General features: G+C 43.4%; 1 protein-coding gene across 2 annotated transcripts in view; it reads left to right on the top strand.

Annotated features, from left to right (window-relative positions):
- Positions 1–5,290: 5,290 nt before the first annotated feature.
- LOC111858682 (homeobox protein Meis1) overlaps positions 5,291–21,678 on the top strand; it is a 50,450-nt gene continuing 34,062 nt past the window's right edge. Inside the window, exons 1-7 of one of the 2 annotated variants that reach the window (XM_072709511.1) lie at positions 5,291–5,902; positions 7,032–7,252; positions 8,450–8,591; positions 8,914–8,964; positions 9,546–9,596; positions 10,578–10,724; positions 18,764–18,875. In XM_072709511.1, coding sequence (XP_072565612.1) covers positions 5,891–5,902; positions 7,032–7,252; positions 8,450–8,591; positions 8,914–8,964; positions 9,546–9,596; positions 10,578–10,724; positions 18,764–18,875 — 736 coding nt within the window. In that variant the 5' untranslated portion in view covers positions 5,291–5,890. The remainder of the gene's footprint in view (positions 5,903–7,031; positions 7,253–8,449; positions 8,592–8,913; positions 8,965–9,545; positions 9,597–10,577; positions 10,725–18,763; positions 18,876–21,678) is intronic. The other variant, XM_072709510.1, reaches the window with a different exon arrangement.

Below are 21,678 nucleotides of genomic sequence, written 5' to 3'. Positions count from 1 at the left end.
GATTGGCCCACGCCTGAGGAGGCTTTGTCGACGCCTCCCATCCACGCTCCTTCTCCTCAGTCGCCGCTTTTCACCTCCGGGACCCCAGGCCATGCTTTGCCCCTCCCCCTGCTCCGTGGATCGAATCCCCCGGTCTCTACTCACACCTCCCATGCCATTAGCGCACCTGGCCTGACGGCCCCCCCCCCCCAAGCCGGTACCTTGGAGCACAATGTGAGAATTGCCATGTGACGCTACTCACGGAAGGCCAGATGTCACTCCCATCGTTTTTTATCAGCTTTGTGATGCGCAGCAGTTAAAGCTCCACATGATAAAGAAATAACATTCTGCCGAGATCATTTTAAGTACAAAAAGGCCTTTAATTTAATCACACATTTTCTCATTATAAATCCTATTACAGATTCTTCCTGTCGTTATGATCTATTTCATCCAAAGGAGCCACCTTAATAAATTCTCCTCTGACTACCATTGTTTTTGGTTACCAGTGCTAGTTATAACGTTCTACTCATCCTTCTTCCAACCTCTCATCTGGGGGGCAGGAGCATGGCAGAGGGCACAAGGCAGGGGTACACCCTGGACGGGATGCCAGTCGTCTGTAGGACAGATGTGATTTAGATGCACCAACTGCATGTCTTTGGGCTGTGGGAGAAAAACAGTATACCCAACAGAAACCCACCCAAAATGGGAAGAACATGTAACACACATGGAAACGGTGGGATTCATCCCCCAGCGCTGGAGGTGCGAGGTCGTGTCCTGTGAACATCATTAACAATTGTTATGAAATGGAAACATTTGCCATGTAAAAACAATAAAATTACATTGGAACTGTTATAAAATAATTTACTGTACATTTGCACCCACAAAGGTACTTGTGTGTATTTATTTGTATATATTAATTGGACAATGATTGATTCTTTTCAAATTGGAATTAATTATGAAGTAATATTACTGTTTATGACATTAAATCATAGAATCAACATCTAGCAATATTTTAATGACTATGCATGCTTGTGTATCGATATTGTGTAGAAATTTTTATGAAGTTTGGAACTGTAGAAAATTAAATATACATGCAAATACATGTGTTTCCTAAAAATATGTCATTGATATTAAGTTTAACTTATTTTCAAAAACCAGATGGCGCTTCTGTAATACTGTTTGTACAACTAAAAAGTCATTTTTCCATTGCCGGGACTTGTAACTTTCAAATAATGGTTTCAAATAATTCCTCAAATCTCCAGTAGACGGCGCAAACGATTAAGCATTTACACGTCCATGGCTCGGCTCTGCAACCGACGTGCTCTTTACATTGATACATCTGGACCAACAAGTAAATACAATATAGGGTACTGCAGTACTTCAGAAATCGGAACTGTAGGCCTATATTTGACAATTCAAAAAAGACAGACAGAAAGAAAAAAACATTTATCTCAACCTTTATAATTTTATTATTATATTTTACATTTTAATTGTGAAGTAATGAAATGTGATCAAAGAAAAAACAAACTTTTGATAACAATCATAGCGCTTAAATATATTACTGTTTAACTACATTCCAGGAACATATTATGTTAAAGTACGATTTAAAATATCAATATTGTATATAGAGGTATATTTCAAAACAGAAAATTACAAAGTCATTCAAAGTACAATTTTAACTTAGCTGGGACTTTATTCCAAGATATCCCTTTAATTATTGCATTACAAATGGGCAACAATAAGCAATCGGCTTCTGTTTATTATTAAACAATCATTCTAACTTCTTAAATTGTTAAAATAAATACGTCGTCTTGCCGCAGCAGTCAGTGTGCACATGAACCAGACATTTAGCAAATAAAACTGAAGGTCTACGAAGGCCTCGGAGAGCAGGCTCTTTGATATTCGATATATTGTATTGATCGTGTACAGTTATTAATGCGAAGTTATCACGCAGCATCTCTCATAGAGCAGAAATGATTCATCTCTATGTGAAATAGGTTCGCGGTGCGATTCATCAGCGGTCTTCGCTGCAGCTTCGGACGTATGTATTTCAACAGGTTCTGTCGGAAATTTCTGCCAGGGCTGTGAAAAAGTGACCTCTGCTTGACTTCTGAACCGCAATGTCAGCTGGTCTCAACAGGAGCCCACGAGTGGAGGGGAACCAGTCAAGCTGAAGAAATATTATTTAAAATGATTATAAAGAAAAGAAAAATGATTTTGCAAATTATTAGTGTGCCACATGTTTGTATAAGCGAAAAGATGAAAACTGAAAAGTACCTTTAAACACACACACACACCCACACGCACATATATATATATATATACAAGTAGGAAAGGAATTTCATTTGAATGGGCCTAAGCAAAAATGACAGGTTTAAGAAAATAAAGTAATAAAAAGAGCGTGTCCCAGAGAAACATCGGGAATAAACGGAGATCAGAATGGCGTACTGTAGATTAATTATTAATTTATCATTACATATTCTGTTAAAAATGTAAAGCTCGTTTCGCTTTTAGACGCGGTGCCTGAATTCTAATTAAACAGGCACAACATATATTTCCATGTTCCATAATGGATGTAATTGCGGCGTTAACACGAGCTCCGTCATATAAAATTGAATTGTCACAACGTACTACAGACTGATTAAATAACCTATATGACCCTTAATGTATAATATTAATGAGATCGTGTAAATGGGATATAGATCGTGTTCGCTGGAATAACCGAATTGACTTTATTTGCATACAGTATGGGCACCGGCACCCACGAAAACGGCATTGCTAGCTTTAACAGAGTCATTTCTTTTTTCCGTAGTATGTTAGGCTTTATCATACCCCTTTATAGATGTCAATAGGGGCGACTTAATTACTTTATAATGCCATTATAGTGCCGCGTTGCTGTAAAGCCGAGCAATAATTCGCCTTTCAAGTCCGCTTTAACTGGGTATGTTTTACAGTGTGCAATTCAAACTCTCCGCGTGATCAACCCAAGAGGGGCCATACGGGAAAAAAACACAAAACAACGCATATTTTTGAATTTAGAATAACATACAAAATTGTTTATTTGCGCACTATAAAGCGAGTATAACCTATTTAAAAAAACTAAACTTTAAGGGCGTGTTTGGCACTAGTATGAAAGCGCAGCTAAAGTAAATAAACAGTAATACGATTATAGAAATAAAACAGCATACAAGATAGTTAACGTAAAGATAGTTACTTACCGCTTAAATCTTCATTTTGAAAGCATTTTAAATACTCACATATGACCGTATTTTGGGCCGTTCGAGCTTTTACTCAAGCTTCCGTAGTGTATATAATCATCGCTTGTGCTCCTCCAAGCTCCCTACGTCGCTCTGTAAATTCGGAGCTGAGCTGCGCATCCAACGCTCCGCTTGGCGGTTTGGGGGCTTGATAGTAATTTCATGCTTGTAAATTTAGACGAAAGATCCCAGCACAGTTCTGACACGGGGATCGTTGAATGTGTGAAGCTTGCATTATCTGATATGACACTCTCACTGGCACCAAACTGTTCTGATCGATGACAGATACTGCGGAGACGAACTCCGCGCACCCTTCACTGGGGTATTTGAATACAAATAACGCGGTTTGCACCTTGGCGCGAGGCTCGGCGTTCGCCAAAAATATTACCGTGAGTTGTGGGAATAAAATAACGTGATAAATTAATAAAGACTATTCAGATCAAAACGTCCAGTTGTCCACTTCTCCTTGGAATATTACAGCATTACATAATTGTTGTTTAATTCAATGCATTGTCAAATTAATTATAGACTATTTTCCTTTAAGGATTGTTAATGCACTTCAAAACTCATAATTGGGTTAGGCCTGTTGATAAATGTACTGTAGTTGGGTACTTTTATAATTAATGTTTTAAAATATTGTTATGTTTGCAAACATCATGCAAATTTGTTCTAAAACACGCCGTATGCTATTGTTCCCTTCAATGAGCTTCCCATTTTGTAAGACGACGATAAGGTTACTTTGAGAACCGGGAGCAGCTCTCTAACAAAGTAACACCATAATTTGCTTTATCCGAACAATCAACAAAGTTGGAATAACTTCTAAAGGAATACATAATTCGTGGATCACACAAATTATCCAAAAACCTATGGAAGTGTAGGCCAAATAATTTATTACTTCAATAAATATAATACAAGTTTGGTACATTTCTGAACAAATGAACTTCACTGATTTTGTTTTCTGCTCACACATCATACAGGCCGGTGATTTAGTACAATTACATTTTTAATTAGCATAAAAAGCCTGCGGAATCGCACTTACATTTCCCTGGCAATATGCTCTGTTTTTGTTTTTCTTTTTTATATGCAGTATTCCTGCCTAAACATCAGGGCTCAAGTTGATAAATCACTTGATAATTGATAATCTTTGCAGCCAATGAAAGGTCTGAGTCGTTTCGGCAAACTCTCATTGGACGCCGCCTCTGAACACCCCGAAGACTATAGTGACTTGGAGCGGCCCATTTCGCAGGCTTGAGGGGGGTGTGAAATTCGTACAGAAACAGAAAATTGATACCTCTTTAAGAGCTTCGCTTGATATTGCGCCTTGGGTTCAAAATCTTTTCAGGGCAATGTGGTAAATTGAGCTGTTTTCACGTCTTGTTAAGTGAATTAAATACTTCTGCTCCCTTATTCAAAGGCTAAATTATGCTGAAATTAACTGTAAACATACAATTTTCCGTAAATGGTATTTTCTCCAGTGCCAGTCAGTATAATATGTCATATTAGTAAAAGTGGAACTAATAATTTCTTTTTAAATATTTAAAGAAAGCAGTCTATACTGAGGACAGATGCCTTTGTTTTGTTCATTTAACAAGTCATTCGGCACAAATTGCGCATCGGCGTGAGTCAAGGATATTTTGGACCATTTTGCCGTAAAGTTCTTAAAATATTACAGTCAGGCATGACGACTGTACGTGCTATCAATACACGACGCACTGAACCATTATTATTTTTTGTTTTTTCTGTTGTCGTTCTGTGAGCAAAGTATACCTGATCTAACATCTCCTGCCAGTACATCAACTGCTGTCATATCAGCGACGTACAAAATGCAAGAGTTGTAATAAAACAAGGATAACGCGACAAAAAAAGCACCGAAGTGGCATTATTCTAAACCATGTGTGCTCTGCATATCAGCATGCACACTGACTTCGCTTTCCAAGGTTTTTTTCCAGACATTTTGCTCCCCCCCTCCTATGAGAGCAAGTTCATGCAGCCCATTACATTGTGCAAAACGCGACCTGTTATGGCCACCACTACTTCCGGGTTTCAGCAGTCTGGTCCAGATCCACTTCTTCGCTCCGCTCGAGACGCGCGCATTGTACACACACGGGCAGGCAGCTCGCGGCATCGATCGTGGCTCCTTTAAGAAAAACTAAGCCAGAAATATCACTCCACCTCCTCTTGATCTCATTTAGAGGCTATTGCATAAAAAAATCAGCTCAGGAGGCTGAGAGTGATCAAAGAAAGGAGAGAGCTTGATTTTTTGTGACCAGTTGAGTATTAACATTTAAGGTGTCCCAACCAGTGGAAGCGCACGGCGGATCATCATTCATTCAGCACTTTGACAACCTCGCGTTTGATTGACAGCTGGAGTGGCAAAAAGCCATGAGTCACTAGTTTTGTTTGAGGGGCATTTTCATACTTGTTTGGTAAAGAAGATTTGTTCTTTCCCTGCCGTTGTCCTGTGAAAAACGAAGGAACTAATTGCATCGCTTTTAGGCGAGCCCGAGCTGAAGCTCCAGTCTCTTCGCCTACATAAAGGAAAAATAAGGATTTTCTTTTCCTGCTTTTGGAATTTGCGTGCTTATTCCTCTCCACCCTGGCCTCATAGGGGATATATCTGAAGTTCGAGGAAGAAGAGGGCGCGAGACAGGCCGATGGCGCAAAGGGTACGTACGATGAAAAGTTTCGGCAGCTAAAACGCAGCGGCTATAACGATTAAACGTGGCTGATGACAGACGGTCACAAGAAAAAAAAACTTTTCTTCGTACGTATAGCATGTTAACCACCTTTTCAAAGTTAGTTTTCACAGACTGGCTTGACTATATAGCCAGATACATAATAATCTGTTACACCTTCTCAGTGAACACAAAAAGTGCGTTTACTTCGGATATTTTCCAATTGAGTCATTACATATTTTTTAGCAGAGAAAGATACACAGTAACTCCGGGAAGCAAGGGACCGGTGCTTGTACTGTTCACGAGCGTAGTATTTTTTAGGGATTTAAATCAGGCATTACATATGAAAATCCTTTACATAACATGTACTTCATATTCATTTATTTATTAAATTTAATTAAAATTACATTTCTCGCGCAAAACCTATTTAGTCACAAATTGGTTCATGTTCCTATATTACACAATCCCAATAATTCATCATACAGCTAAATAATTAAAGTAGATTTTTTTTAGAGTTCCATCCATGAGTAATCATTATTTTAACCATTGCATGTTGGACAGCTTTCATTTCTTACAGATTTGCAAATTATGGCAGGGATCTTAATTTAAATTAAAAGTATGAACATTAAAAAGGAGTTGCGGAAAACTTACCAAAACCTTTTGCTACTCAAGGTGTGACCACGACAACACCCTAGTGGCTATTGACACCTTTACGGTTTTAGGGCATAAATGTGTTAATTCCTTTTATCACACTTTCACTGTAATTGCTTTGGCTCTTAGTACATCATCATGAATAATTAACCCCACACGTTAAATGTAACGTAAAAGGAGGACTTGTTTGTTTACAAAATTCCTTTTAAAACGCAATTGATTTTGTTCTTTTTTACCTGTAAATACGGTTAACAAGTTAAGTTACAAGTAGATACGAACTACACCGCATCGCAATAATGCGAAACATTTAAGCGGGCGCAGAGCATTAAAAAAAAAACGTAGGCGAAGTCGTTTTTGCTCGGCTTGCACGTTCAAGCTTGTTTTATATTTCATTTTCGTGGTATACTTTTTAAAATAATTGTAGGTTGTTTTTGTGAACCGAGCTTGCCCTGTTTTTGTTGTTGTGCAGTACGAAGATCTGCCCCATTACGGCATGGAAGGCGTAGGAATCCCGACCACGATGTACGCGGATCCTCACGCCGCCAGATCCATGCAGGCTGTCCATCTGAATCACGGTCCCCAGCTGCACTCGCACCAGTATCCGCACGCGGCCCACACCAACGCCATGCCCCCCAATATGGGCTCCTCCGTCAACGACGCGCTAAAAAGAGATAAAGATGCCATTTACGGGTAGGTTTAGGTGGCTACCGTGTTCATATTTTATTATTAGAGGGGTGGCCCTAAAATCCAACAGATTATTTGTTTCGGTGCGCCATAAAATCGGAAGAGGTCTGGAGAAACAAAAAAAAAGTTTAGCTGAGGCAGGGAAAGTCGTTATTTGAACACAACTTCGTATGTGTCTTTTAGTAAACCTTTACTACTTTTCTCGGGAAATAATTAATTTAGTTTTTTTTTTGCTGTGTACCTGTTTTCTTGAAAATAATATCTGTTACATTAAACAATATACCAAACACCAATTTGTTGCACTAAACGATACCAATGTGTGTCACTGACTGAGAAATATTTAGGGAAATTGAAAAACGACATTCCCTTAATTCTAAGAAGGTCAGACACATACTGGATACTTTGAGGCAATGCAAAGAGCATTTGAATTCACAACGTGACGTTTACAGTAACTAATGCAATGTGGTTGTAAATATGTGAACCGCTCTTCTAAAAATAAACATTGTAGTAACAAAGGCTGCACTGCTATAATAATTATTATAATTAATATCTTCAGGCACATACAGAACTAAGCCTGTTTCTACTTTGGAAATAGGGTGGGAATAACTTAACCAATCCATATTCTAGTGATACAACAACTCGTCGAAAACATTATTGGGCTACATATGAATTAGATTATTTAATGGAAGTGATGTATATCGAAAATGTCTAGATAAACCTGATTTGTGTAATCAGATTGCAACTCTCCTACGTAAACTTAATACACAATGCTAGTTAGTACAGGAAAGCTAAAAAGCATGCATTGATTGTGACAGCCGCACTTAAATCTCGTTGGCTTTTGTTGCCAGTTCTTAAAATAACATATTTAGCTCTTTTATAGCGGCGATTTATAAGTGGCCCTCTGTGTAAAACCGAGTATTTCATTATCTAAAACGTGAAAGGAGGAAAGATGAGTAAACGGGGACTAGGGGGTAGTGAAGTAGTTGATGCTGTGTACGGCCTTATTTGGTGTGAAACTATTTGGCTTTAGATTGTTTTGTGCCGAAAAAGGGACCGTCGTTTATTGATATTCCCGCCGTGCTGTCTTGACTGTTGTTTACCGCGGTTTATGAAGCACTGCGGAGTAGTAGACAGAGATTAAAAATATATATAAAGTTGACTTCAGTGTCGTCTGGAGACGCTTACGATTTTACTCTATTGCAGGCACCCCCTCTTTCCTCTCCTAGCACTGATTTTTGAGAAATGTGAATTAGCGACTTGCACACCGAGAGAACCCGGCGTTGCTGGAGGCGACGTTTGCTCCTCGGAATCCTTCAATGAAGATATAGCCGTGTTTGCAAAACAGGTCAGAGTGTGGCACGTTATGCTCGCACGTTTTGCATTCAATAAAGTTGCTCGCGTAGTGCATTATTTATAACTCACGTTGTACATCACGTCTTACATGTGTAATGTTATTGCCATTGTTTCAAGTTGTGAGCACATTATAATATTGCTTGTATTAATGCATGTTCAAGACACAAACATGCAGTCAGTTAAAATTGTGTAGATTTTAATTGTAACATGAAGGATATGCGTGATTTTATGATAATATATGGTAACTCCGCGAGACTTTTACCTCGTGACTTCCGTAACTTTTATAATAATGGAGATTTTTTCCCTTGATTTAGGTTCGGGCAGAAAAGCCTTTATTTTCATCGAACCCTGAACTGGATAATCTGGTAATTATACATCTAGGTATTTTTTTCGAGGCAGAATACTTTATATTTTGTAAATTGCATTTTTAAAATTCTCCCTAATGTATCGATGCTCGATGTGCATAGGCAATGTCTGAACGTTAAACGTAACCCGTTGCAGAAGTTCAGGGATGTGCTTGGTGCAGTAGGTTCAAATTTGTTTGCATGATTTTGTGTTGCCACCATTTTTCATGACAAATTCCCGTCCTTCCTGTTGGCACTGGATAGCTGGCCCAAGTCTTGAACTTTTTTTTTTGGAGTCAAAAGTATTCTGTAAAATTCATTTAATTTGAGTACTCTCTTCTCATCACCAAGGCAGTTAATTAATTTTTTTTAACGCGATTAATTTTTGACGTCTTGATCGCGTGCCTCCGATTTGAATGTTACAATATTTCAGCATCAGGACATAATAATAACAGAATAGTAAAATAAACTGGTAATTTAGGAAACAGCTGTATTGCCGTAAATCTTACGTTTGGATAATAGAGGGAGAATGGCAAGAGATTCATAGATCACTGTGTTTTATCATGGTACATTAAAAAACATATTTTATTATTTTTTTCCAGATGATACAAGCAATTCAAGTATTACGATTTCATCTCCTGGAGCTAGAGAAGGTAATTTTGTCTTACTCTCTGTGGCCGGTGTTACAGTGCAGGCCTACAGGGTGCATTTGCATAAATGTCTTTTTTTCTGGTCTGTTGTAATTAGTGTCAAAATCAATCTTGGCTCCTATTTCTCTTTCGTGTTTAATTACAATTCAAGCCACTTAAACGGGAGCAAACACCCCTTAGTGGAAATCTCTTTTTTAATTCCGCACTGTCACCTATTGTGCAGTATTTGGGCCGTACTAAAAATCACACGACGGGCTGACCCAGCGCATCGGCGGTCGCTGCATTGCCGAAAGGTCCACAGAAGGATTTGATTAACTCCCAAAAGTATTACTTAAGGTTGCAAGTTTAATTACTGCAGACAATTCCGTGTTTTCTACGTCGGGGCGTGGACTGGTGCGCTGTTTCAACACGGGAGACTGAAAACTTTAAATATATGTTAATTTTGCGCCGAGAACTCTCGGGCAACTTGCCGTACATTAGCGAAACATTACCGGATACGATAACGCTACTGTTAGGTATCTGTGATAGAGTAATGGCTGATCTTAAAGACCTGAAGGATGTGGGACAAGTGTTGGAAACGCGGTTGTTTAACACCCCGCCTGATATCCTGAATGGCGAGATTGCATGGAAAGCGCTGGTAATGAAATAACCAGACGAAATTAAACAGTTTACCTTAAATGTCACTCAAGAAGGTCGCCGATGTAATAGGCACAGCCTCGGGAGCAGATGAATTTCGCACGGGTGTTGAATATGTTGTAGCCCGTGAGTCGTCTTGTCACTGTCAATTTTCTGCGATATCTCAATTTTGGAAGAAAAAAGTTATCCCAAATTCTGGATGCGTCTGAGACATGGATGGGGTTGCGACATCGCTCCCATTCCTTGGCTCGCCCTGCGTGTGAAAAAGTCGCACGTGTCCATCCCCCCGTTTTGTCCCTCTGCAGTTTTTTTTTTTAAATTTATATCATTTCATTTTGTATATATTAGGTACACGAGCTTTGCGACAATTTCTGCCATCGCTATATCAGCTGCTTGAAGGGGAAGATGCCCATCGATTTGGTTATAGACGACAGAGAAGGTGGATCAAAATCAGACAGTGAAGAAATCACAAGATCATCCGGAACCCTAGATCAGGTATGCGGTCTTCTCCTTCATTTACTGTGTAAAAAGTAGGATATTCAGATTGTCTTCTGGGTCAGCGCACTGCCTCTCCGCTATTTGCATACGATTAAGGCTCTTTTAAATTCCATCGGAATGAAAAAAAATTTGAATAATGTGGCTATTATTGCTTCATTAAGGTTTGATCCCGGAACCGACCCAGGGAGATTAGCTTGTGAAAGCATCGCCATAAACTTGACCTGTTTCGTGTCTATTTTAATTTAGTCTTTTCTTTTTCCTCGTCTTCTTTTTTAATCAGAACGAAATTCCATCGGTGTAATTTTCAAATAAGCAAATGGACTAAAGTACTTAGTGTTTTATTGAAAATCGCACTGATGAGCCGAGAGATTTAGTAGGGGAAAAGAGGGAGGTTAGGTGCCTGGGACTGTCTCCTGCTGTTCACGGTTCATTAGTTGCCTTGTCAGTATTTTTCCTTAAGACACGAGCCCACGTTGCTTACGCCTGTGGTTTCTGATCGGTGTGCGCCGGTTGATGTGAATGCATATCGTAATTTCTAAAAACGGTTTACAGATCTGTTTATCTTGCTTCGTTTTAGGCTGCGTGATTTGTTAATAGTTAAAGAATATTTAGGCTTTATCTTGCGTCGTCAATGCGCCCCCCCTCCTTCATGCAGCTCGCGGCTGCTGAATTGTTTATTGCGCGCTGAGGAAATGACTGGTCTCGTGTTTTCTGGGAGCTCGGTGCTCCGCTGCTCTCTGCCTGTTCCCTGCGCACATGTGACGCGTGGAAGGCCGCTGCCGAGGCTCTACCGACCGATCCACTGACCATTTAGGAGAATTATAAACGTGTATGGCGGTGCAATGGATAAGACCATCAACGGTTAGCAAAGAGGACTAGTGACTGCACCCGCATAAAATTAATGGACCGATCAGGCAAAAATAATATAAATTTGTCAGTCACCGGCTTTTATTTTTAAATAGCCGGGCAAAGTGAAAATCTTAGTCCCACCCCTCATTCAGCTGGGATTGTGATGACACGACCGTCCAACAGCCACTGCGGTGTTCTCAAGGGGTATGCTCACCAGAAAATTAAGAATTCTGAAACATTTAATTGTTAGGGAATTGAATTAACTTAAACATTGAATTTAAAACGCAAATTGCACGCTTCTATGTTTTCTTAATATTCTTGTAACGAGGCTGTTTTTTTTAGAAGTTTACCATTTTATATGTCAAATTTAAGATGGCAAAGATGGAATCTCGAGAGATAGAAATAGACTTTTTTTAACACCCTTGGGTTCCAAGGTATATAGAGCTATTTGAACAAATTATGCTGTGCTTAGGGGCACGGAATCGGATCTTTAATTGACTTTAAGATGGAGCCATGCCCTAATTTTACCTAATGATAGGCCTGCGCGTAGCCTAAAATGGGAGGCCAATGTATTTTATGTTTACCCCGGTAAATTTATGAAATAAAAATATAAACTAAATCTCATTGGTAAGGGAGCGATCACGGATGTAAGTATTCTCGCGGTCAACGGGAATCTAGCGTTTCAGTGGGCGTTATGGTAAAGTGCTGATTTAGTATGCTCTCTAATGATCGTTTTGGGTGAGTGGCGTGTGTGTGTGTATCCAGATATGCACTCAGTGGCCTCTGAAATTAATTGATTTATCTTATTTTCGCTTTATCACCGGTATGAGCGATATATATGCATATATATACACCCTTTGCTTATCATTTCTCTTGTGTTTTCAGTGTGCGGTTGTTAAGGGGTGACATCGCTAACGAATTTGTCGTGTGTGCATTATCTCGTTCCATATGTATTTTTAATACATGCCCTCAGGCATAAAGTTGAATTGGACTGGAAAAAATTTCTTTGTGCAAATTCTCAGCAATGTTAACAAGAGGGAGAAGGAAGACTCATTTATTCATAAACCAATTTATTCAAGCTAGAGGACTGCACCAAAAATATTACAACAATATAAAAGCGAAAAAAAATCTCAGAAAAATACTTTGAATTTATTAAACTGATGCCAAGCGTTCTATCCTGTTTTTTCTGCACGCTCTACCCTGACATCCCCTCCTCAGTTTTGTTTAATTATTTTTTTTTAAATCGTTAGTAACCTTCTTTTTGCTGGGGTGGTGAGGGAGTAGAGGAGGCACCCCCGACGCAAAGACCACCGCATAGCTGAGAGGTGAAAAAGTCACGGGCTCTCTGCTTGCTAGCGAAAAGCGGCCAAGCCAGTTTAAAATCAGGTTGTGTACTTCGGGCAGCGATGATAAACGCCAAAGCCCCCCAGGTGCCGCTTGAGCCGGAGTGACTGGTTGCTGCTTTAACCCCTTCGCTCCGGATTAGGTTCCACTGCTCTCTCGAACCACGAAATAATTCCGCATTTTAATCGGCGCGATCGCGGTTTAAAAACACACTTGTTTTCTGGAAACGGCCGGTAACTGCATATACACGAGGACTTCAGTAGGCCTAGATAAAATATCCCGAAATGCAGTGCGATGTTTTCGACCACTTTTGTCTGGTGAAGTATCACCCGGAATGTCAATGATGATAATCATAGCCTTCTGCTTGGTGTCAAGCTTATGCATTGTTACATTTTTCCAGTGAGAAAAAAAACGTAATTACTTTAAAGGGTGGGCTCATTTAGGTTCTTACCAACTCTGAGTTTGTCTGGTACTCGTGATCAACACTTCAGGATTGAGCAAAAGGGGTCTGAGACACAAATAGGATTTGTACAGCGGCTTGTGTTCCTGAAGAGGGCAGGGAGTGGCTCGCGCATTCGCTCATTAGGTAAAGGACTTAAAATCCGCACAACAGAGCCCAGGACGGGGGCAGAGAGCCGCTGTCTACCTCAAGAGCCTCGTTGATTATGCCATGGTTACTGGAGTGGGCTTTAAAACAATTAAAAGGGCTAATGATTGTGTTTGCTTTTTTGTGTGTGGATATGTGCGCGCGTGTGTGTCTTCATGACAGAAAAGGTTTTAAACACAGAGGCTGTATAATTGCTTTCACACTTTAAATTGGGGCAAGGGGCTGTCAGTGATCACTTGCTCTCCCCCCCTCCCCCCACTGCCAGCGGAAGTGGACCATAGCTTGCTGTCTGTTGACAGTGCGTAATGGGGGAGGGGGTTGTCAAGAGTTGCTGTACAGTAAGAGGCAGGTGGTGCAGAGAAGTTGACGGAGGCTCTGATTTCATTACGTTTCCGCACTGGACTTGTCCCTGTGTCACTGACCCCTGCCGCTTCCTAACAATCCCCACCATGACATTTCCGCGGCCAGGGGTCAGAAATTGAATCTTTATTTGTGGACGCCTGGCCCCCTGCTGTTTGTACAGCCTGTTGCGGCTATCTCGGGGGTGGTTGACGGTGCTGGGGAGGGACCTAGACCTCTTAATGCGATGGAGTCCCCTGATGGCTGATGTGATTGTCTGCCTTCACGCTCTGGGTGTGTAGGTTTGGCTTGATGTACAGATACAGGATAATCTCGGCGTGCTTTGCCAGATCTTATGCCGTTCCATTTAGATGGATGCTCTGTACCCAAAGCACCAAAGTAATACCATCAAAGCAATTAGCAGTGATGATCTTCTTTAAACCAGAAGGCTGCCAGTTTGCGTCCCCCTGCATTAAAGAAGGTTGCAGCCTTCTGTTGAGTGCTCAACAAGTGACACAAAGACTGCGCTGTGTGACAACCCCCCTCTCCCCGCCTTATATTAACTGAAGCATAGCAAAGTGGGGGGGGGGGGGGGGGGGCGTGAATCTGACCAGCCAAACAAAAACAGATGTTTGATTCATCCTGTCACTATCCATGCAGGGTCCATTTCTATACGCAAAATTTCGTGGAACCACCTTGAAGTTGAACAGACCTCTACGTTTCTGATTAAGATGGAGTGATTTGGCGGAGAGTCCATACAGGGGAATGAGATTATTAATGAGAGTATTATAAACCAGTCTGAACGATCACCTATAGCATGGACTAGGCAACCGAACACTATATTTTAATTCAGTTCTGTGTAATTATTTAATACAATTGTTGGTGTAATTCTGACATGTTTAACAATAGTAAGTGATGTATGTGTTGTGTAGTTCATTATTTACATATGTGATGCCGGGAGGCAGGGAACAATTCGGGGAAGTTTTAAAGTAATTGGGAGTAATAATACATTTTGTTGAACACAGACATGATTATTAGGGTCATTACTATAAACAGCTGCTGTTAAAGGCTGATTACTTTTCCCTTAATCTTTAAGACGCACTGCTGAGTTTCTGGACACTGGGAATAATTTGCAGAATTCCTATACGTTTTAAAATTCTTGTCTCATGTTGAAGCATGACGCGTTTCACCTTAAACTCGGGACGTTAAAGCTGGTGTTTGGACTCTTGTGTGGCACTTTGAGTTCAAGATCTGAAGAAAAAGCATGGATTAATTGGAATATGTAACTCAGAGGTTGAGGGTTAGGATTAATCAGAAGTGTATCCGATGGGATCGAGGTTGTAACACATTTTGGTTTTGGTAAGATTAGTGACTGAAACGTCTCTGTTCTGCTTTGTGTTGGGAAGCTGAGACGTTACATCAAAGCATTAATTGGTTTGGCTCGACCTCCAACACACTGATGCTTTGAGAGTCGTCAGCAGTTTTGTGTTTAATGTTGTGGTTTTTTAGTTTTTAGTTCAGTGGTTTTAAATCATAAGCGTATTGTGGACGCGACCAAAAATAAACAGTGAGTCATTTCATTGCGATTTTCGGAATCGCACCTGCATTTTGTGCGTGTTTAGTGGAGTTAATTAAGTAAAACATGTGATTACCCGCTGTATCTTTTGTAAAGCCAGAAAATATATACCATTTGACTGCCGAGTTATTTGTTTCAGTGATTAGTAGCCTGTTGTGTGCAGTTAAGCTGGTGGTTGATGGTGCTGGTCTCGCTGATGGGGATGGGGGTATGCCAGTTAAACAGCATCTGCATCCCTGTCCCTGCATATCGAGAGTGCATCCCCTGGGCTTTCGGTCGCCAATGTCGCCGGTCCTGTTGCTGCTGTCGCCGATCGGCGTCCCGGAAAGCAGAAATAAACAGCGTGCCCGCAGCGGGGGGGCGCACTCTTTATTTATCGGCGACTCCCGTGACAAGATCCCACATTCATTCATCTTGCTATGTGACCACACATTTAATCCCCGTTGATCCGAGCTTAGAAAATGAGCATTTGGGAAAACTGTCACTTTTAATGTCTGGAAAGAGTTCTGCATGAGTTCCGTATAAACGCAGCGTGAGTTCCATATTAATACCAGCACTTATATGTCATTATTTGTATTTGGCTGCTTGTTTGTGTGCGATTTTTTTCTCGGAAGATCTCTTGCATATAAATGACTATCTGTATCCTCACCAGAGGTATTTAAAAGATAGGTTAATGCCTGGCGGCTAGCGTTTTCTCCTTTTCCTTTTTTATATTAGTATAATCGAGTTGGCAAGCAGGCGTTTTGTGGATGAGTGCTTGTGGAATATGGGGAGGGTGCTGAGAAAAAAAGGGGGGGGGGGGGTGAAAAGCGTCTAAGACCCGACACAATGAAAAGGCAATGAATTGGAATGCTTCACCGATCATAGAGGAATCAGAATTTCCAGCAAGGAAAATCTTTTCACGGCGAATTAAGTGGTGGAGGAAGAAGGCAGTGATGAAAGAGAGGAAGAGAGAGTGAGGAGGGGGAAGAGAGAAAGAGAGAGAGGGAGAGAGAGAGTGGTAGGCGCGGGTCTCAAACGCTAGTCCCTCAGCTCAGGACCGAGGATTTAAGAACTTTAGCTAAGGCCGCACAGAATAGAATGTGGAAAATTGAATTTACTAAACAATTAAGCATTGAATTAATCTACATCCTGCACTGTGGAGAGGCAGAGGGAGGAAGAGAGAAAGAGAGAGAGAGAATATGAAGGGGGAGGGTAAGCTGGGAGAGTGAGGGGGGAGAGTGAGAGTGAGAGAGACAGAGAGCTGAATAAATCCAACTCAGCTCATTAGTAGGACAGTGAAGCGAGTGTGAGTCTCCGCGTGTCGAATCGACGCTGGGCAGCACCGTGCACCTTCACTGCGCGCACCTTCACTGCATGCACCTTCACTGCGTGCACCTTCACTGCGCGCACCAGCCGCTGGGCTGCCACTGGCCTGCCGGTCCTATCTAGCTGTAGCGTGTTCATGCCCGTATTTGTTTCCCCGCTTATCTGCTTGCGTATCAGTGACCCCCCCCCCCCCCCCCCCGGCACACCGGCCCTGTGTTATCGGGGTGTATGCTATTAATTATCAAGCCAGATCGGCAATTGACAGGAGTGTCCGAGACATATGACATATATAGAATAGACTGTGACCCCCCCCCCCCACACACACACACAAACCCCCAAACCCTGCAACCCTCCCTCCTACAACCGGAGATGCCTCTCTCTGGATCCGAGGCCCACTCCGTCTCTCTGTCCCATGGGGGCACCCCCCGCCCCCCCCCCCCCCCCAAGTCCGTAACCTCCCATATGTCTGCCTGGTCTTTTGTTCAATTACAGTTAATGCAATAGTTTGCCATTTTCTCTTCCTAATTATATTTTCAAGTGGGATTTGCTGTGCTGGAGAGAGAGAGAGAGAGAGAGAGAGAGAGAGCAAAAAAAGAAAAGCAGCCCCTAACATGTTGGGACGTCGGAGCTTAGCGCTCGGGCCGTGTGGTCCCCCGGGTGCTGTACTGTTCTCTTTCACAAAGCTCTGAATAAACAAGTGCCCCCCCCCCCCAAAAAAAAGCAGGAGTCATAGAAATGGGCGAGATGTCGTTTTAACTGTTTGTGCTCTGAGCATGTGTTCCACATTACCCCTTACAACATTCCTTCGGTATGCCGGATAATACACCATTTTTCTTTCCTTTTTTTTTTTTTTTTGCCCCCCACCCTTTTTTTTAGCTAATACATTTTCGCCCCTGCCACAAGCACGTGAATTCACTGGCGGGGGGGTGAGACCGGCACTGAAAGGTGGAGCTTCGTGGGGTGGCTGTAGGTCACTGTTTTTTTTTTTTTTCGTTTTCTCTGTGCGAATTGGCTTTTTTCTTCATTCTTTGCGATTATTACAATAATATCGTAAAAGCATTCAGCTGTTATGATTCAGTCTTTATGATCCTAGGAGCTGATCATATTTTTTTTTTCTTTTTTTTTTTACAAGTAACATTTAAAACCCTAATCTAAATGAAACAGACCTGTACTGTACTGTAGCCCAAGAAAGGCTTCTAGTTTCTGTTTAACCCTATTTTCGTTTATATCATCTTTAAGGTGGAAAACAAGCGAGGACCAAATCCTCATGAAATATGTCTATGATGTAAACACGGGGGCTCTTTCGATCACGCCCCCCCCCCCCCCCCCCCCCGGAGGTGTTGTCTGGTCCATCACTAACCAGCCGGCATAACGATCGGCTGCGTTCGCTGGGACGACGCTGGTGCAGACGATGAGCGTGGGCTCGTGTGTGACTGTCTATGTCTACCCTACCAACAGAGGTTATTTTTCAGTTCTCAGTAATCCCACTCACCCTGTTCCCTACGCTAACGTTGAGCTTGAGAGGCACCCGGTGATAAGGGGCAACATCTGTTTCGTGTTGGGGCCCGGCATGTGGCTGAGCGAGTCGGGCCCGGCCGGCTGGCCGTCCCGCTCTGCCCACTCCCCTCCAATCTTGTCTGCTTCATTTGCTCCACACCATCCGCCAAACAGCTGACTCTCTGCTGCCATTGTGGGGCCTAAGCTTAATTGTCAACAGGACTCCCCCCCCCACCCCCCCTTCTGCACACACTCCATTGTAAAAGTCCATGTTTGATTTCCATTATGAGGCAGGAAGTCCCCCCCCATTGCTGATGTATATGAGGTATTGGGCTCCCAGATTTGCCTGGCACGTGGGGCTGCTATCACCCCCTGTCTGAAGGGGGCGCTATGTTTCTGGAGCTCCAGGGGCCACAGTGGATCACTCTTGTTTGGGGGGTCAGGGCTCTGATATTGTGAACCTGGGATTGACTGCTGCTCTTCTGTCTTTGCCCACTTGGCCACGCCCACTTACAGACCACATGGAACAGAGACCATGATGACACGGCATCCACGCGTTCCGATGGCACGCCGGGGCCCTCTAGCGGGGGACACACGTCACACAGCGGGGACAACAGCAGCGAGCAAGGTAAGGGCTGATGGGCTACACCGCAGGAAGGGGGACCCGCCACTGGGGGCAGTGTTTTCTGGGCCTTGGCGGCGTTATGCTGATTCACTCTGCGGCATAGTACTATAAATTAGAACCCTATGCTGGTCTGAGTTAGAAAGACAAATGTCCGGTGATCAGCGGAGGAGAACTTCTTCATGGTTTGTTAGCGGAATATTCCCTGGTTTTGGGTTCGCTTTGGGTGCCTGCGGAGAAAGTGAATCGAAAGAGAGGTGTGGCCATTAGCGGGGCTTTTGTTGGGCCCTTGATGTGTTTTCCCATGACGGCTGAGAACAGCACTGGAATTCGCTGCCCCCCAAGTCCGACAGCGATAACTAAACGGGCCGTGAGGATTCGCCACGCCACAGTTTCTCCGCACATCGATCGGCTGGTGCATCGGTAGATAACTTGAGAATATTTTGATGACGGGGGCGAGCGTGTCGGTGAGGGAAATCTTAGAAATCTTATAGGGGCATCTCGTGTGTCCCTGCCATGGGCAAAAGCGGACCGTGGCGGATTCTGATGGGCACGCCCCCCCTTGTTTCCTGCTGTGGGACTTTTTGACGCGCTGCTGCCGCCGCCCTCGCCGATGGCCTGCGGGGGATGGGGCGGGGGGGCACATGGGGCTGAGAGCACCTCCACTGGGCCGCATGTAAACAATCGGCTATACAGTTCTGTGTCTGCAGTGAACAACTTCAAACGAACTACGTGGGATGGGGGTGCATTTTCATTTATTATTGAAGGCACTGAAGAGGCTGCGGTTTGGGGGCCGATCATCCCACCCCCCATCACATGCCTGCTGACTAATGCCGGACACCTCTCTGAGGAGGGTGGGCCTTAATGAGCTCATCTCACACCTGATTGGGTCTCTCATTCACCTCCGCTCTCTCATCGACCAATCTGATGCTTCCTTTCCCATTCACCTCCACCTGGTCATCTGCCTTTGTTTGTGCCCCCCCCCCCCCCCCCCAATGCCGCATCATGGGCTCTGTTCTTTCAACTATAGTCATAAGATTACACACATGTTCCTGTATTTAGGAGTAAAAATCCATGCTATAGCTATCAAAACTGAAATTCTATGGATATGATGTCAAGATGTGTGGATGCCGCCTCATATTCTTACAGTGGATGCGTTTCGACATTTCGAAGTTAAACTTCGCCGTCAGCCGCAGTGCATTGAGTGAAATAATTGAAGTCATGCACAAGTCTGAATGTCATTGTGCTTGGGGACATAAACATGAACGCAGAGTTAATGTGGGTTAATTACTGACTAACGGGGGATAAGAACTATCTGTAGGTTGGGGCGTCTCAACTAGAATATAATTCCACATAAGCTTATTATTACTGTTTGGCAAATGCAGGCCTTGCTGTTTTTCTGGATGTGGTCTCTCTCTCTCTCTCTCTCTCTCTCTCTCTCTCTCTCACTCGCTGTCTTGCTCTCTCGCCCTGTCGCTCGCTCAGCGTAGAGTAGTTCCATCTCTGGTGACCTCCATTGTTTTCTTTTCTTCGTTCCCGTGGTCTTTCCGGGTCGTTCTGTCCTGTGAGGCCGGGTCAGTTTTGTGTGCCAGAGCTGACCAGACGACGGTGTGGCGTTCTCTTGCACCCGTGGCGGCCGGGCGGCCGGGGGGGCCTGACACTCACGGCCCATATGGTGGCCCTGGCGCTAGCCGGGCTCGGCGCCGCACAGAAGCCGCTGAGCTTCTCCGCGGTGGTGGCATTCGGAGCAGAGGACTCCTCTGACGTTTGGGTGGTTTCTGGTTTGGAGCAGGTCCTGCGGTATGGTCCTCCTCTCATGTGCTTTAGGCGAAGCCAAAGAATCTGTCTCTCTGTCTGGCTGTTTCTTCATCTCTCTGTCTGTCTGTTCATCTGTCTATCTCTCTGTTCATCTGTCTGTCAATTCATCTGTCTGTCTGTCTGTCTATCCATCTGTCTATCTCTGTTCATCTGTCTGTCTATTCATCTATCCGTCTGTCTGTCTATCCATCTGTCTGTCTCTCTGTCTTTCTGTCTGTCTGTATGTATGTCTATTGAGGTATTTTTGGTTACTTATCCATGAGCTGAGCATCTTTATACTTTTTTTTTTGGGGGGGGGGGGGGGGGGTTGGGGCAAGGCCGAACCAGGCGGGCAGCCATCCCGGGGGAGCGCCTGGTGCCAGATGTGAGGGACCTTCCTGACAGGAAAGACCAAAAGAAGGAAAAACAGAACTTGAGTGGAAAGCACCCTGTGTGTCTCTCTCTCTGTATCATAATGCTAAGAAGGAAGAAATACAAAGAAACTAGGTAATGACACGCTTCCGGCAGGTTCTGCGAGCGCTCATGAAGGAGCCGGCTCTTGGCGGTGGCGCGGTGGTGGTTCTGCTCCTCCAGTCTGCCCCATTCGCCACTGCTGGACCCAGACCAGCATCCCAGTGGAATTCTCCTTTCAGACCAGACTGGAACCATTGGTATCTTCTTCACTCTCTCTCCATTTTTTTCCTGGGGGGGTCCTTTGGACTGCACCCTTGCCCAGATTTCAGAAGCACCAAACGTGTGAGGAATTGCTGAGCTGGTACTCTAGGCTGGGGCATTTAGGGCGGGGGGGGTTCCTTTATATATCGTACCCTTGCTCCATGCAGGAAAACGCCATGATATCTAAAAGCCTGCCCCCCCCCCCCCCCCCCCCCCCCAAGAGTAGACGTGGGATGCGGATCTGTGCCCCTCAGGTAGGGTTTGAAAAGCTGGGAGGGGGGGAAAGCCAGGTAGAGTGTGCCTCCCCCCCAGCACCACAAGGGAATCCCCCCCCCCC

The sequence above is a fragment of the Paramormyrops kingsleyae genome, chromosome 3, assembly GCF_048594095.1.
Source record: "Paramormyrops kingsleyae isolate MSU_618 chromosome 3, PKINGS_0.4, whole genome shotgun sequence".
NCBI lineage: Eukaryota > Metazoa > Chordata > Actinopteri > Osteoglossiformes > Mormyridae > Paramormyrops > Paramormyrops kingsleyae.
This window is presented reverse-complemented; position numbering and strand designations above follow the sequence as displayed.